The sequence below is a fragment of the Aedes albopictus genome, chromosome 3, assembly GCF_035046485.1.
Source record: "Aedes albopictus strain Foshan chromosome 3, AalbF5, whole genome shotgun sequence".
Taxonomy (NCBI): Eukaryota; Metazoa; Arthropoda; class Insecta; order Diptera; family Culicidae; genus Aedes; species Aedes albopictus.
The window spans coordinates 402,897,283-402,915,870 of NC_085138.1; the positions used below are offsets into that span (position 1 = coordinate 402,897,283).

Genomic DNA, 18,588 nt, shown 5'->3' on the forward strand with positions numbered 1-18,588 from the left:
TACTCATCTCTGTTTATTACTAGCAAATTTTATAAAGAAAATAAATATGGTTTATTGTGTTGTAAATATTGTGTTTGTAAATTACAAACACATTTCTCACAGTTGAATCTATCATATTCTGCAGAGGTCTGTGGCACGTTATGAGCGCCTGACAGGCAACGAGCACATTTTAGGACTGTTTTTTTTCACGTTTTCATTCAGCCATTCCTCCGAGAGGGAGAGGATCCGCCTTACGACTATCGGCATCACGCTGCTGCTGGTACCGTATAGCCTACGAATCACTATCAGCGTCGAGCTCTAATGGATTTAACTTGGTAGGTATTTTCTCTATCGATAGATTTTACACACGAGTCAAAATAATCATTTTTACATTATAGGTACGGGAAGCCCGATTGCGACGACGTCTGTCTCTACACACGTTGAACGAAGTCGCTCGACCTACGTCGAGAATGGGCGGGCAGCGAGCGTCGTTCTACTACTATGCCCAGGGCACGGAGATGGTAGATCACTGCCGCGCGCCGCCGGCCGGAGATTGATGCAAGACCGATTGGTCGTCGTCGACGTCGTAGTACGTATAGTCGGCGCTAATAAATAGACTCAAGTCCACAAGGCGGACCGGTAGTCTTTGGAGCACAGTGCGATAGTGAAGATCTTGCAGAACGAAATTGGTGAAAGCAAACAGTGTCTGTAGAAGGGATTATTCAGAATATTGCAGCTAAGCATAGAACATAATCAGCATTTGTGAACTTAAGAGAAGCACCATGGTGAATGACATGGTAAGTCTTGCTTAATGATCTTAATGTATGTTTATAATGTGGTGTTAGAAGTGTAACGGAAAAAATGAAGTGCAACGTGTTCGTTGTATTGCATCATGCCTTGAGCGCTACAAGTACAGCAAACGCAGCAGAAATTACCGTTGCAATCCAGATGACAAATCGTGGTAAAACACAGTTTAAATTGCAATGGGGCACGTTCGGTGTAGTACTAGATTTGTAGTAATGAGTTGAATTTTAGTATGGTGAGAAGGTCGATTCTTCGTTTCTGCAATGAAATGGTGCTAAAAGTGTGGGTATTATGATTCCTTGCCTAATTTGATGCTGTTTGAGCAAAACTTTGGATAACTATGTTGTTTATGTTGCAAGAAATGGAGAAAACAACAACACTGTTGCCCAAAGTTTTGCTCAAACAGCATTAAATTAGGCAAGGAATCATAATACCCACGCTTTTTGCACCATTTCATTGCAGAAAAGGAGAATTGACCTCTCACCATACTAAAATTCAGCTCATTACTACAAATCTAGTACTTCACCAATCTGTCCTATTAACGTGAAAAACCCCACAAACGATTTGACTTGCTTAGTTGTTCTCACTTCATTCCAAACCAAAATCACGCAATATATTCTCCACCCGAATGAGGTAAAATAAAATATGTTTATTTGTGATTCGTTCCTCTCCTCCATCTTTGTTATTCCTTCGTAAAGGATCATAACCGATTGAACAGCAGAGGTTCTGATAGTTTGTGATAAGCGTTTCATATTTTATTATTGTAACTATATAGTACGTACTATGTACAGACAGACGTGAGACAATCCTTGCCAGGCAACAGGAACTTCTACACTTCTGTTCAATGGCAAACCATATTAAAGGGGGTAAAGAAGACGTACTTTCAACGAAGCTGATCTTAGCATATTACTACAAAAATCAAAACAACCGTTTGTTTGCGATTACGTTTTTCACGTAATATTGACGGAATTTGATTAGGTATGGTAAAAAAACAGCAACATTGCGATATGCTGAAGATTATTCATAAACATGCCACGTATTAAAAAAGTGATTAAAGGTACCTACTTGTTGACAGTGGAAAAATCAGCAACATGATGAAATAAGTAAGAGGAGAGCACCATGCAGATCGACTGCAACACGACTGTAGTTTTATTAACTTTTCATTGTTGCTCTAGAGCACCATCGATTTTTGACGAACTTGAGAAAAACGGAATTATGAAAATGATGCAACAGTTTTAATAATATGATTGTAATCTTAGTAGGTAAACCCAAATGCTAACTACTTGTTTCCAACAGTGGAACTATTGTTAACAATCAAAATAGTATTGAATTACAACTATTTTTTTCGTTGATTTCGAAAAATTTGGCAATGTCGGAAATGATTTCTTGAGGTGGGAAAGAAAGGCTTAATAATAATTCGTAAACGATCTCGAACAAATAATGGGTTTTGGCAAGTGGTATCCATTTTTTTGTGACTCAAAATACGAACTAAGTTTCTGATCCTGTGAACTAAACTTTCGAATATTTACGGATCACATCTAGGGTAGCAAACCACCTGGGCAGCGGCCGGTATTTTGGGCACTCTTCGCTATAACTCAGTCAATTCCAAACCAATTGACTTGAAACTTTGTACACTGCTAGATACTACACGTATCTCATCCCGTTCCAAAAATTGTGTCAATTGGTTCAAAATTGGCTGAGTTATAGCAGAAAAGCTAGCAAAATAGGACCCCTGCCGAGATGATTCCACTTCCCTAGTTATGTAATAATTGAGCTTTACTAAACTCATTCTTCTGTATCTTGGGATAACGTTTCAAATGTCAAAAAACAAGCTTTCTTCTTTACTACTTTTTTGCCTTTTCATTCGTGTATGAAGCATTCGTTCTGCGAAAAGAAGTCAATGAGATTTTAATTACGACAAATTCCTGGATCGACCTTGAATCGAACCCGTCACCTTAAGCATGATCTTGCTGAGGGTATTCATTATCAACTTGTGGTAATCGAAAAATAACAACAGAAAAGGATGTCCGAGTATAGTATTTATATCTCGTGGACACTTTAGTCACGAAATCAGGCCAAACATTTCAATAGGTCCTATCTGCATTTGAGAGGCTCTCTTTGTTCACTTTCTCTTTCAGTTATTGCAATATAATGGTACACTTTTAAACTGTTTTTGCAGTACAAATCAAAAGACGATTGTTTTGACCATCGTTCAATGCAAGGAGACAATCTTAATTCAAATAAACAGCTGAGTTATTAACGGATGAGAGGGAAACCAAAGAGAGCCTCTCTTCTGCAGATTGGACCTTTAGACATGTTTCGCCTGAAATGTTCCTATAAGGTCGATCTAGAACGAACAGCCCATGTTAAAAGAAGGTAACACATTTGTTAACAAGTTGAGCTACCTACTTTAGCGTATTATTGTTTACTCGAAGTTTGTTCGCACCTCTGAATTCCTTTAATCATAATTCGGTCAATTCGGATAGATGGTATTCGACTAAGTAGCGTTCTGACCAGAGAAGAGAATTGTCGGACAAAAGAGACACTTCTTCTTCTTTATGGCTCTACGTCCCCACTGAGCCTGCCTCGCTTCAACTGAGTGTTCTTTGAGTGTTTCTTCCACAGTTAATAATTGAAGGGCTTTCTTTGCCTGCCATTGCATAAATTTGTATATTAGCGTGGGTCATAGAGGTCGTTTTTTCAGGTCAAGTTTTTTTTTTAATTTCATTTCGGTTCCTAGTGACTGTACAAAATTTAAGCGTAACTAGCTGTCCCGGCAGACGTTGTACTGCCATTTTGGTTGTGATTGTTTGACAACTGCTGTGCGCTAATTTTGGCACCGCACTCTAGATTGGTTTTATTGCAATCGCTTCGAATTTCTTCCCCGCCCATAAGAATTTCAGTAATTTTACAATTTCTCTTCTTCTAATTTGATTTTCATAACTTTTTGTACATATAAACACAGCCAGCACGAATACGAATCGAACCATGCAAGACTCATGCTGATCGGTCCACCCGTTCTTGAGTTTTGTTGCCTCAAAGGAACTTCAAACTCATTTTTATACAGTCAGGTTTTTTTTTACGCGGTTTTTTTTTACGCGGTTTTCATTTACGAGGTTTTTTTTACGCGGATTTTTGAATTAACGCGGTTTTTTTTTACGCGGATTTTTGAATTAACGCGGTTTTTTTTACGCGGATTTTTGAATTAACGCGGTTTATTTTTACGCGGATTTTTGAATTAACGCGGTTTTCATTTACGTGGATTTTTAATTTTAGGCCGGAAGTTTTCCAAGCATTATTATAGAGTTTTTCTACACATTTCTGTAGTTTTGGTGCTTAACAGCATTAAAAAGGTAGAACATGATGCAGAGTAATTTTCTGGATATCCAAGGACATCCAAACTGTTCTTGAGTTTAGATCCTAAAGTCTACGTCTGTAACGGTAACTTCTTGCATTATACAAAGCAACGGTTTGTAATCTATTATGTCCAGTAAATCTTTTGAAAGTTCAATAGACAGTTTCAGATCAGTCGGGATATCCTAGGTCATCCAAACTGTTTTGGAGTTTATATCCCATATTCTACGGGTGCAGCGGTAACTTCCTGCATTATACAAAGCAACGATTTGTAATCTATTAAACCCAGTAAGTCTTTTGAAAGTTCAATAGACAGTTTCAGATCAGTCGGGATATACTAGGTCATCCAAACTATTCTGGAGCTTAGATCCTAAAGTCTACGGGTGTAGCGGTAGCTTCTTGCGTTATACAAATCAACGATTTGTAATCTATTATGCCCAGTAAATCTTTTGAAAGTTCAATAGTTTTAGATCAGTCAGGATAACCTAGATCATCCAAACTGTTCTGAAGTTTAGATCCTAAAGTTTACGGGTGTACCGGTAACTTCATTCACAATACAAAGCTACGACTTGTAATCTTTCATGACTTACTGAACATCTCAATGTTTAATAGACAGCATCAGATCTGTTGAGATGTCTAAGAACATCCAAACCGTTCTTGAGATTACATGAACTTTTTTCATTGAAATAATCTCGCTTTTCGTGTTCAGCATTAGCGTGGTGCTGACGGTGTTGGGCAACCGCGCGAGTTACGGAAGGTTAAGTGAACATGATTTACTGCCTGTACTTCGGCACTTATGCGACAACTGTGAGATGGAGTCTTAACAACGAACCGGTTTAAACCAGTGTTGCAAAACTTCATCTCATTCATTTGAACACTAACCAACAAATCTTTTTAGTCATTTTTCCTTCTATTCATGTTCAAAACGATTTCATTCAATCAGAGCACCTATCAAATGAGAAGCGAATCCTTGTCAATTGAATACATTGTCACTCGAATGAGTAGCTGGGCACGAAACACGAGAAAACCCAGCAAAATTCCGCCAGACTGAAAAAATATCGAATGTCGGGTCAAAGTCGGGTTAATTTTTATTGAATGTTGGGCCACTGTTGGACCAACATCGAACAAGTATTGGGTCCATGTTGGGTTTGGTGGCCAAAATAAAAATAGGTGAATGATAGGTTGATGTCGGGTTTGACGTCATCAATGATAAGCTTTAAACCTTTTAGCAACAGCTTGGCAGTTTGTGTAACTTGTAGAAATTGTGAGTTTCAGGCAAAAATCTTAAAATATTGTTTTAAAATAATTCGTTTAGTTCATTTTTTAATATAAAATCGAGAAGAAAATTATTGAGTTAAAAGTTATAAAACATGGTTTTCATTTACGCGGATTTTTGAATTAACGCGGTTTATTTTTACGCGGATTTTTGAATTAACGCGGTTTTTTTTTACGCGGATTTTTGAATTAACGCGGTTTATTTTTACGCGGTTTTTTTTTACGCGGTATGTATCCCCCGCGTAAAAAAAAACCTGACTGTATACACTCAAACCTCCATTTAGGTAGGATCCGTTTAGGTAAAATCTATTTAGGTCCCTCCATTTAGGTAACGTTACCTAAATGGAATTTGATGGTGTTTACCATCGTTGATGACGTCAACCCCGACATCAACCTATCATTCACCTTTTTTCATTTTGGCCGGCAAACCCAATATAGACCCAACAGTTGTTCGATGTTGGTCCAACAGTGGCCCAACATACGATAAAAATTGACCCGACTTTGACCCGACATTGAATATTTTTTCAGTCTGGCGGAATTTTGCAGGGTTTTTCGTGTTTCGTGCCCATCTAGTTGTTTGAATGACAAGTTTGACCTGAGACCCTCCAAAGCCCCCGAAAATGCCCCTAAAACCCCTCCTTTCCTGAGACTCCCTTGAAAGTCCTCTGAAACTCCGCATGACCCCCTTTAAATCTCCTAGTCACTCTCCCTTCTTGAATTTCTTTTCAACCTTGTACTCCATTTAGGTAATAGACTGAATCCATTTAGGTAATGAATCCATTTAGGTAAAAATTCTATTTAGGCAGTCCCGACTCATTACCTAAATGGAGGTTTTGGTGTATATAGATTAGTAGGTTGTCCCAAAATTGCACATGGTCAAAAAACTTGGGGGCTCACCCTGCAAATGATAGCTAAGGATGTTAGAAACAAACTTTTGTATGACGGCAACTTTCAAAAATAACGTTTAGAGGTCGCCCCGGCGAGCATTTTGAAAAATGATTTTTCGTAATAAATTTCATACAAATATTTTTTACCGTACAAAAAATGGCATACCCACCTAATGCTAATTTAAAATAATTTTCATAAAAAGATAGGAAATTTTATGAGGAAAAACTCTGCCGAAGACAGCATGGCGTTTTTTCTATCCGTTTTACAGTTATTCACAATTTACTACTTAGTGAAATTTGAATTTTTAGGTATTTTTCTAAAAATCTCACATAAGAACTTCCCAAAAACACATACAAAGTAAAAAATCACATATGCTCAACAAGTTTTTGTCTTGATTGTGTTATGGAATTATGGTGACATCATTATTTGATTTTTATTTTTTGTTATTCAATCCCTTCATATGGAAATTAACTAGCAAAGATTTCTTAAAAAGCTAGTTCTCTTGTCAAGCTTCGTACAACCTATTGATTTTTTTAAAGATATTCTCTACAAAATGTTGAGCCATATTTTCGCGTTTATCTTACTTTCCTGTCGATATTCTCAATTATTTTTCTACATGAAGACGTATGAGTCCTGGATCAGTGAAAAAGCCCAGGAAACAGTGGCAAAGTGAATAAAGGCGAATACGTTGATCGATGCCAAATTCAAATCGCGATTAGGAACATCTTACGTAAGAATACCAATTTTTAAATACTAAGTTCCAATTCAACACATTCTGAAAAGCAGCCCATGTCTTTTTTTAACATCTACTGATGTGAACTATCTTATCAACACCGAAAATAGGATACACCGAGGCAAATTGAAACGGGTGGGATGAGATGAACCAGTGAGTTAACGTAATGTTATCCAAGGTTAGAACAATTTGATTACCATAACGCATACACGGCATACAAAAAGATAAGGTAGGCTATTATTGGTAAACAACAGTTTTGGACGTAAACAAGTGACGTCATTTTTATCGTCCTATCTGTTGAAAATAAGGATAGGGACTACTAGAACGACATGATCTTTGAACGATTTGAACAACATCATTGAAAAACAAAATCGACATGTTTTGCGGAATGTATCACCTTCTAAATGGTATAGAAAATGTGCCGTGCGTTTGAATGTGTATTATGCTCGTATAAACCATTGTCACTACATAGGTAACCGTTATAAATGCCATGGCCTACTGAGGCATCTCAAAATGGTACCTAATGATAAAGTTTCTCGCTAGTATGCGCCATTCTAGGTCGAAGAAAATAGTTTTGTCAACGGAAAGAAAAATTCAATGAATGATGCTACCATAATTCCTAAACACAATCAAGACAAAAACTTGTTGAGCATACGTAATTTTTTTACTTTGTATGTGTTTTTGGGCAGTTCGTTTGTGATTTTTTTTTGAATACCTAAAATCCAGATTTCACCAAATAGTAAATCGTGAATAACTCTAAAACGGATAGAAAAAACGCCATGCTGTCTTCGGCAAAGTTTTTCCTAATAAAATTTCCTATATTTTTATGGAAATTGTTTTAAATTAGCATTAGGTTCAGATACTTTTTATGATGGGTAAAATGCAAAGTATACCAAAAAATGACAAATTTTAGTAAATTCAAAAATTCAGTATCAAAAAGTTACCTGCAAAACATGTCGTTAATTATTTTTCCCATGAAGTTTGGATCCATATCAAGCTGTAAAAAATATAAAAATAGTGGGTATTGCCAATTTTTGTACGGTAAAAAAAATTGTATGGAATTTATTACGAAAAATGGCCATTTTTCAAAAATCTCGCCGGGGCGACCTCTAAACGTCATTTTTGAAAGTTGCCTTCATACAAAAGTTTGTTTCTAACACCCTTAGCTATCATTTGCAGGGTGAGCCCCCAAGCTTTTCGACCATGTGCAAATTTTGGGACAACCTAGTAATTAGTTATGCCTACACTTTGCGCAACGCGATTGAAATTTGTATGGGATTTTATATGGGAAAACTTACTTTTTTGCATTTTCCTTATAAAAGAATAAAATTATTCTGAAAATATGTAACCGATTATGCAATGGTATAGCCTGAAATGACCTGAAACACTTTGCCTAAAACTGCAAAACGACCCGAGCCTTGTGACAAAAGTTATAACCTACTGGTTGCTTAAGTGGGCTACACTTTTACATTGGCAGTTATATGGTATAGGACAATTTTGTGCAACTTTCAAGATAAATACGAAAAAGAATGTTTTCTCATGTAAAATCCCATACAAACTTAAATCGCGATGCGCAAAATGTAGGCCAAACCAACCATGCCCAATTTTCGTTTGGGACCTCAAAGTATGAATCTGATCAATTTTAAATTTTCACATACAACGTTGACCCACCCTATTGTATATTGTGAGGCAGGTACAATGATACACTATGCCCAGGGAGTCGAGATTCGAGAGTCGAGACCGGAATTCCGGATTGGCGATCCATAGCTTCAACCACTAGGCTAACTGGAGACCCCTACAAAAGAGACACAAAACAAGCAATAAAGAAGGCGCGGCAATTACACTGTATCCCGAAAATTTATGTTGGTTACAAAACAGACGCTAAATTGCGTACTTTTCAACTCGTGAATAATCGATTATTACTAGCCAAAAATCGAAACTGTTCGATGATAGATCTTTAACACCGTTGTAGTTTCTCCTCTAAAATTGCAATGCAAGGCTTAAAAATCTCTAACCTCGTGACGCACGATCTTTATTCTATTCAAGTTAGGACAATCCTATATCCCATTGGGTGAAATGTCGCAACAAATGTAGATTTTAACATTGTCAATACAGTTGCGCGATGATTGAAATTTGATTCAGTGGTTCTGCCAAACGGCTTTCGGCCAACAATAACAAGTAGAGCAACTGAGGGTGTCCACTGTAGGATAATTTGAGCCAGATTTAAAATGATTATTTTATGAGAAATATGAGAGGTGTTTTGGTACAGTTGCAATTCCGGGTAATCGAGAATATCTAAATAAGATCTCAAATCGAACATTTTTTGATGTCATATGTCTATGCGATTTTGATGCGTTATTCAAAATCTAATAAATATCACACGAATAACTCAAAATGATTTGATATCAGTTTTATGTTCTTATAGAAATATCTGATATATTTCAACATAAAAGCAAATTTAGTTCTTCAGAACGAAATGGACCACATACTCCCGTATAGACAGATGGCTCTATGTTAGTGAAATGCCTTATGTCCCTTTCTGAGTTGTGGAAACGAAGAAGCTTATGCTCTCATTCCCCTACTGTTCACAACGGTGAGCTACAGTTGCGTGGTTAGCATCGCCGCCTGCGGATCCTAAGGACGAAGTTCGATGCTGACTGTTGGCAGATGTCTTTATTTTATTTTTAAGAAAAAAGATCGACAAATCTTGTTTGATATTGTTTTGATCTTGTAATATCTTGACGAGCTATTATTGAGCACTTCTCCATAGGGAAGTGGAACAATCTCGGCAGGGGTCCTATTTTGGGAAGTTTTCTGCTATAACTCAGCCAATTCTGAACCAATTGACACAATTTTTGGAACGCGATGAGAGATGAGATACGTATAGTATCTAGCAGTGTACAATATTTCAAGTCAATTGGTTTGGAATTGACTGAGTTATAGCGAAGAGTGCCCAAAATACCGGCCGCTGTCCAAGTGGTTCGCTACCCTACTTGTTTTTGATAATTATTTTATTTTTTTTTGATTTGATCTCAATCAAAACAATAATTCAGTTAGCAATTACTAAATGTGCTATAGGTTAGATTTTCTTACCTATTTGGGATACACATAGAATCTGTTGCGCAATCGTTGATAAAAACAATTCAATTAGGATATCATGAGCAATTTTCAGCGACTAAAGGGCCCATTTCATGCAAACTTTTCACGGAAATTTTATTGAATTTCTGTGGATAAAAGTTTTTTTTTAAGCGGATACGAAACACATTTTTTTAATTTTTCCAGTTTCCTAGAAATTTTAAAGATCCTCCAGGAATTTTTTACAAGAATTCGGCTAAAATATTTACAAGATATGAAATGTAATAGGTTAAAAGCTCCCTTAGTGGAGGTAGTACCAATAGTGGCGGTAGTGCCAGTTTAGCACTATTTCTACCAAAAAGCTTGCAAATTACATTTTAAATAGATGCATCATACCTAAATAATAACATTAATTCAGTTTTGTTTTTAGGATTTGCCGAAAAACCTATTTTAAACAATTATTTTCCTTATTTTTTTGCTCCTTTGCACCTGTAGTGGTGGTAGTGTTCCTATAGTGGTGGGTCCCATATGAATCCAATGGAATGCGCCACTATAGGAACCAATATTAAATTTTACCTCCATAATAGGAACCGTGTACCTATAGTTGGTGCAAGTGATTTATTAGCCAAAACTTAAATAAACAAAGATTTTCACATTTTTCCTAGCAAATTTAAGTGAAAAACTATCGATTAACGTTTTCAGACTCTTTATTTTGTGGTATTATCAATTTTATTCAATTATTTTACTACAAGGAGCTACTAATAGCACCACTATTGGTACATTTACCCTAGCTTAGCTTCACAACTTTCGAATATTCTACAATCAAAACTGTGGTTGTTTCATTTGAATAGCCAGTACTTGTTCTTATTATTGGTGTAACAATGAAACTGGAACAAATCCTGCTTGTCAGATGTGATCTATGAGCAATTCCACAATCCACAGTTATTAACTGAAAGCTTCCTTTGCCAATGACAATTTTGCATGTGTATATCGTGTGGCAGGTACAAAGAAACTCTATGCCCCAGGAAATGCAGGAAATTTCCATTGCAAAAAATTCCGGGAATCGAACTCGTCACACTCAACATGGTCACTAGTATGGGACAAACATCAAATTCTCGCTCCAGTCGACTTTTTTGATTCCATTTAGGTCCCATATTAACTGTGCAAAATTTCAGCGCAATCGGTGAAACTATAATTTAGCGCAAGCGGTTTAAAGTTTTCATAGGATTTACTATGGGAAAAGTTATACTTTCAGATAAAAAATCCCAGAAGTCGCCCCTTGTCTCCTTAATTCAAGTCGATCAATGCTTTTTGTAGAAAACATATTTATGAAACTTTCCTTCGAAGACCGCAAAACAGTTCGATGCTTGTGGAAAAAGTTATTGATTTATTACCGATTAGTGATCCAACGAACGGCCTTTTGTTTTGTTTTATTAGAAGCACTTCAGTTACACTCGTAGACTTCAGAATCTGAACTCAAGAACAATTTGGATGACCTAGGCTATCCCGACTGATCTAATACTGTCTTGAACATTCAGAAGATTTACTGGGCATGATAGATTACAACCCGTAGATTTGTATAATGAAAGACGTTAACGTTACACCCGTAGGCACTGGGATATAAACTCAAGAACAGCTTGGATGACCTAGGATATCCTGACTGATCTAATACTGTCTTTTGAACATTCAGAAGACTTACTGGACATGATGGAATACAAATCGTAGCTTTGTATAATGAAAGAAGTTACCATTACACTCGTAGACTTCAGGATCTGAACTCAAGAACAGTTTGGATTACCTAGGATATCCAGAAAAAAATATTCTGCATCATATTCTACCCTTTCTATGCGGTTGAGTACCAAAACCATTCATTCAAAAACTCTATTATAACGCTTGGAAAAAATCTAGTTTCAAAGAGTTAATAGTTAATTATACAAATATGCAAGTAGCCATGACTATAAAGGTTCATATATAACCACAGCTTTGAAGTTGCATTAGTTAGGAATGGGGTTCTTTTTAGTAGATCTTTCGTCGTTACGTGCGTTACGAACCTTATAATTTGCATCGATTGTTCCTTTTGACAGTACATATTGAATTTTGTCGCCACTATGTGAAGTAAACCCATGCATCTCCCCACAGCTCACTCGGCATTCGACTGAATCATCAGGCGCTTGAGTGTGACTTGATAGATTTACAGACTTAAGAATATAGGGGTAGGCGGGGCAATATGGACACCCTAAGGTTTTTGCCAACTTTACCTGGCAAGATGTCAAAAAAGTTTAGTTTTTTGATACATGTATCCTTTTAAAGTCTATTTAGCATCTATTGCATAAGAATGCGCACGAAGAAAAATGATTTATCCACTTCAAAAAATGTTATGAAAAATGTTAGTTTTTCATGACCGTCTTCAAGCATACGGGGCAGAATGGACACCCCCATGGGGCAATATGGACACCATGAGACTTTTACGAATTTCGTACATTATTTACAACTATAAAGTCATTTCATTACAAAACAACTATTATGGATAAATAATACGCCGAACTAGTTCATTTTTGTTCAGTTGATTTAAATTCAGCCTGTTTAAGCTTCCTTTTTGTCGGCATGTACAGCTGTGCCTAGAACAACTATTTTCCACTGCTGTCGTTTTTTGACCAATTTGTTTCACACTATGTCTACTATAGTGAACATTTAACCGAAAATATACTGAAATAGAAGAATTTGGTTGGTTTGTGATTTAGGTTATATTTTTCCCTTACCGCTTATTTCAAAAAGGTGAGTGTCCATTTTGCCCCGGCAGCAGAAGATATTTCCAAACTTGATTTTTGATATAATAAAGAAGAAAATATAAACATGTTAAGCATGTAGATACAGCAAAACTACTTGCATGTGTTCTAGAAATATCAGGTTTTAATCGACCTGCAATAAATTAATCACTAAATCTTATTTTAGATGGTGTGAAAATTATAATTTCCATGCACAAAAAACGGAGGACGCAACTTTTTCGTGCAAAATCAAGTATAATTTTAATTTCGAATGTTTCTTTCCTGAAACTACGTTTTGGACAAATGGACTATATTCTCCATTCATTAAAAGTTCAAAAAAGTTTGCATATTTCAAAATATTGAGGGTGTCCATTCTGCCCCGGGTGTCCATAATGCCCCGCCTACCCCTACATATCACCTAGCAATAGTGATAGCCAATACAGGTAGCTATTTTATTTTATTTTTTTTTTGTCTGTATTAACGAGATTTTTAGCCCTAGGCTAGTTCATCTCGGGACCCACGCTTTACTTCCCTTCCGAAGGAAGAACCCACATGTTGTGAGTATGTCGGGAGTGGGATTCGATCCCAGGTCCTCAGCATGATAGTCTTGTGTTCTAACCACCACACCAGGTCCGCTCCACAGCTATTTTATTGGTCATGAGAGTTTTTTGCCAAATTGCCTGAAACATTGACGTATATTAAGGTGAAGCATCAAGAAATCCCATGACCATTATGCATACAAACTTTAGAGGCAAAAATCTGACGAATGAAGCATCGAACAAAGCCGCACTTGTTTATCCTGACTTTGCTCCACTTGCAAAAAGAGGCAGCTTTTCCAAATCGAGAGCATCTGTTTACGAATTTTCAAGATTGGTGCTCTTGAAAACGTGCCATTGTGACAGCCATGTTTGTATTCTCTGAAGTTTCTCCTTAAATTGAGTTTGGTAGCCAAAGGGTTAGGGCCCGGTTTGAGTTCAACAGGCGTCAGAAAATAAAGAGAAGAAAGCTGCCGAAAATAGCGAAAATAGCTTAAGCTCCCCTGTATCATATTGTCCTCCTTAGTCAGACCCTGATGATCTTAGTCAATCGCCGTGCACAACGATAAGATTGTGACTTACATCATGTAAGTTACATGGTGGGTGGGTGATTATCCGCGACATACCCAGAAAGGCTCAGCCACTTAGTTGCTATTACTCAGAAATCGGAATTTTCTTTTATTTGTTGTACTCAGTTTAATTTAAAACTGGGACAACTCATTGCATCAATTGTCTCGCTTTCACCGGAAACTGAAAAAGAGACATAGATTTCTGAGTAGAATCAACTCAATGACTGGGCACTGTTTCTGGGTGCGGCGGTTGCAAACACAGTTTCAAATTTCAATCAACGTGCATTGCACACCGTTTACAAAAAATAGCAGTTCCAGTTGTATCTAATGACTAAATTCTATTACCGACGAAAGGAATTAATAAATAAAATACATGAAGAAAATGTTTCGTCTGAATTTCAATCCTTTTTTTCTAAACATCGAAAAAAAAAACAATCAACGGTGATTGACCTGGCAACGAAATGAGGTCTATGATTTCTCGAACAGATGATTCGTTTTTTTTATTCAATAAATTAGAACAACTGCAGCCGGAGCTACATTTGTGCTTATCACGTGTTTCAGCGTAACAACATTAAAATTAATACGAGTCATTTTGGTGCTGATATGTTAAGAGTGCCATACACAGCAATTGGTATACTTTGTTACTGACTGGAAATTGATAGGTTCTTGAATGAATAATCAACATCTGTTTTTGCACGAGACTTTTTTTTCGTTTTGTAGCAAAATTGGATGGTAACAATGTTGGAAACACCTCTATCGCTACTTTCCTTCATTCTTCCTTTTTTTTGCTAGACATGCCAACTGAGACAAAGATTACTTCAGAATTCAGTGCTCTATGAGCATCTCCACGGTTATTAACTGGGAGCTTCCTTTGTCCCATTATTGCCTTCCTATATATAGGACACGAAGACCCGAGGTATTTATATGCCGCCCATTATAGTCGAGTCCATTACAAAAAGATGGACTTCACTTCTCTGATAATTACACGAAATCTTTTTAAACGCTCTCAGCTGAATGAACGAAAGGCGACGTAACTGATGAACGTGCTCAAACAGGAAGCGTAATTGTTCATTCGTCATACAATAAAGCATGTAACAGAATGTTTTTCGAAATGCGGTTATCGGCGCGCTCATTACCGGTAGAGTGCCCTACTTTTTCGCAGAAGTTGTTAAAATAGTACAACACTTCAGCGTCACTTGATAGAAGTCTGTGATCTCAAGGAAGGCGCCAGTTTATTTTTATACGAAGAGATTGAAGAGAGGGTGTTCACGATGTTCTCTGATACGGTCGGTTCAAAGTTCACAAAAGGTAATTCAAAATCTTGTGCGCTTATTGAGTTAGTCGAGTAGACCCAACCGTCCACAAACTCTGATAATACTAACCATAACCTTGAACTCAAATTACTGTAATGCAGATCACTGATGCAATACAAAGTTTGCAAGCTATCAGCCTATCAATAATCCTACTCTATTTGCAGGTCAACGACAAGAAACGCACCTACTGCGTGATCGGAGCCGGAACTGCCGGGCTATGTGCTGCACGTCATGCGCTCCAAGCCGGTGGGGAGGTGACCGTATTCGAAATGGCCAGCCAATTGGGAGGCACCTGGGTGTTCAACGAGCAGGTGGACAAGAACGAGTACGGCATCGATGTTCACTCGAGCATGTACAAGGGTTTGAAGACCAATCTGCCGAAGGAGATCATGGGCTATCCGGATTTCCCCATTCCGGAACAGGAAAGCAGTTACATCCCAGCGGAGGATATGTTGAGGTTCTTCAAATATTTCTCGGATTTCTTCGGAATTACGGAGTGCATCAAATTCAGTCACTACGTGATCCGAGTGAAACCCACGAAGGATGAGAAGCAATGGGAGGTGATTGTTCGAGATTGTCCGAACGATGAGTTCAAGACGTACTACTTCGATTACGTACTGGTATGTAATGGACACTACCACACACCGAAGTTGCCGAACTATCCCGGATTGGGTGTATACAAAGGCAAGCAGATGCACAGCCACGATTATCGCTGCAACGATCCATTTGTCGGTAAGTTTGGTATTCTTATTACCAAAAAATGTTTGTGGTCCTAACACTTTCCGAACGTTTCAGGTGAAACCGTACTGGTAATTGGAGCAGGTCCTTCAGGTATGGATCTTGCCTACGAGATTTCCAAGAAGGCCGAACGGGTTACCTTGAGTCACCATCTCAAGGATAAGCCCAAAACAGTCTTTCCGGACAACGTAACGCTGAAGAATGATGTTGCTCGTTTGACCGAAACTGGAGTAGTTTTCACTGATGGCACATCCCAGGACTTCAGCGTGATTTGCTACAGCACTGGGTACAAATACACGTTTCCGTTCCTGAGCTGTGACTGTGGAATTATCGTGGAAGACAACTACGTTCAGAAACTCTACAAACACTGTATCAACATCCGCTATCCAACGATGGCGTTCATCGGGTTGCCCTACTACGTGTGCGCAGCCCAGATGATGGACTTGCAGGCTCGTTTCTGCATCAAGTTTTTCAGTGGAGAGAAGCAGTTGCCATCGCAGGAGGAAATGGAGAAGGATACAAACACAGAGATGGAGGAACGCTGGAGTAGGGGTATGAAGAAGCGTCAAGCTCATATGATGGGACCGCAGGAAGATCGTTACTACGATGATTTGGCCAGGACTGCAGGTGTGGATCCCATCAAGCCGGTCATCAAGAAGCTACACAAATTGTGCGCGTTCCGATTCAGTGAAGACTTAGTCAATTTCCGAAAAGACAACTTCAGAATCATTGACGACGAGACTTATGTGAAGGTCAACTGAAGTGATATTGTAGGCTAAAAACGTAAGTTCAAATGTAAATATATAGCTGTAGTTCTATAGATTAGCTTGTTATTATAAACTAAATATTTTGTCGGATCTGAAAAATAACTTACAAATGTTTTAATTTAAGAGAAATATTAGTATACAAATAAACTATTTACTCCACCCAGTGTCCGATTTGTACAATAGATGCCCCGAACGCCCAGCGTCCTTTGCTTGGTCATTTGTATACCGTCTTAACTCGTCCATTCACAAACGATTGTTGTTTTGAATTGGTTATTGAACACAAATCGAACAAATAGTGGAACAAAAGGAATGTAGAACTTGTCATTTGGACTATTATTTTCGTCTGGAGTACATTCTCGATTATCCTCGAGTAGTTTAAAAGCCAGATAGCTGCATAGGGGCGAGTATAAGCGTAATAACCCTATGAACTGTTTTACGAATTAAAAAGTGTCGTATTAAGGACAAACTTGTTAGAATCCCAAAATGGCCGCCACAATTGCCGACTTTGGAACATATTTACGACACAAACCTCTTCGAAAACAAAATCAGCACACTTGATCTTCTTATTTTAAGCATATTACAAGTGAGCAAGAACAAAATAAAAAATACACTGTTGTTTGAAGCTTGTTTCTTGAGATTTGTGCGCCTGAAGCTCTGATGCACTGTTGAAGCAAGATTTCATGACGTTTGTCGTTAAACTGATTCGTATAAGCCGGTGAGACGGTAGGACAGTACTTTTGAAGTGAATACATCCGATTCTTTTTTTTTGCACGGGTCTGGTTTTTGCTATAACTCTGTCAAATTTCAACCAATTCTTATGAAATTTTGTACACATGTAGGCACGATTAGTACTATCAGTGTACAATGAGAATTGTATCAAAATTGACTGAGTTATAGAAAAATAACGACCCGTGCAAAAAAGTATCGGGTGTACCTTGAAAATTACCCAATATGTTAGCATATCCTCTTCGAAGAAGTTTTTATAAGATCCAAACTTCGTACATGATGGACAATTTACTTCAGAACTGTCTTTTTTATCTCTAACGAGATTTTAAGCCCTAGGCTAGTTCATCTCGGGACCCACACTTTACTTCCCTTCCGAAGGAAGAACTCACATTTTGCGAGTTTGTCGGGAGTGGGATTCGATCCCAGGTCCTCGGCGTGAACTACTACTAAGTCTTATTTCATGTGAAATAAATTTGTTTTTCTGATATTTGTGATGATATTATGATAAAGGTTAAAAGTTTGAAGTTGAAATCTTCCGCAGAGTTGCTCAAACTGATGGAAGTCTTCCCCTTTAACTAATCTCCACTTAGGTGCTGCCCATAAACTACGTTAACTCAATTTTTGTCACCTCTGCCCTAGTAGACTGTTGTCGTTATCAGCGTTCGGAATACTCATTCATTCTCAAATTCTAAAAAAAAAAATGAATTCTTCCTCATACCAATTTTCAGCGAAAATCTGGCTTGCAAAAAATCCCGTACAATAAGTTGAGCAAAAACATATTTTCATTCACTGTACCAGAACTGAGAGAATTTCGGTTGCTCTTCGTCGATCGATCCTTTCCTTGACTCCTATGATGCCGAGGCCGACGATGGTAGCTTTTATGCATTAATCCAACGTTATAGAAATCTGCGGAAGCGGCCTTTGTGAGCCAATCGTGCAGAAAGAACTGTCAAAGTATGAGCCAAACGAACATGTTTATCGATTGTAGGAATGCGTCGTTTGAACCGTATTGTAATCATAACTAAATAAATAATAATTACTTATTTTTAATATCGAAACATTTATG

At 37.6% G+C, this 18,588-nt stretch overlaps 1 protein-coding gene across 1 annotated transcript; it reads left to right on the top strand.

The window, feature by feature from the left end:
- The first annotated feature begins 400 nt into the window (after positions 1-400).
- Positions 401-16,876, top strand: LOC109426479 (senecionine N-oxygenase). The gene is made up of 3 exons (XM_062856116.1): positions 401-776; positions 15,456-16,023; positions 16,087-16,876. Exons 1-3 carry the CDS (start codon positions 762-764, stop codon positions 16,788-16,790), a joined length of 1,287 nt encoding a protein of 428 aa, XP_062712100.1. The 5' UTR covers positions 401-761; the 3' UTR covers positions 16,791-16,876.
- The last annotated feature ends 1,712 nt before the right edge of the window (positions 16,877-18,588 follow it).

Coding starts and splice junctions, on each gene's coding strand:
- LOC109426479 (XM_062856116.1), top strand. Junction 16,024..16,086: donor CTGCAACGATCCATTTGTCG/GTAAGTTTGGTA, acceptor CGAACGTTTCAG/GTGAAACCGTACTGGTAATT.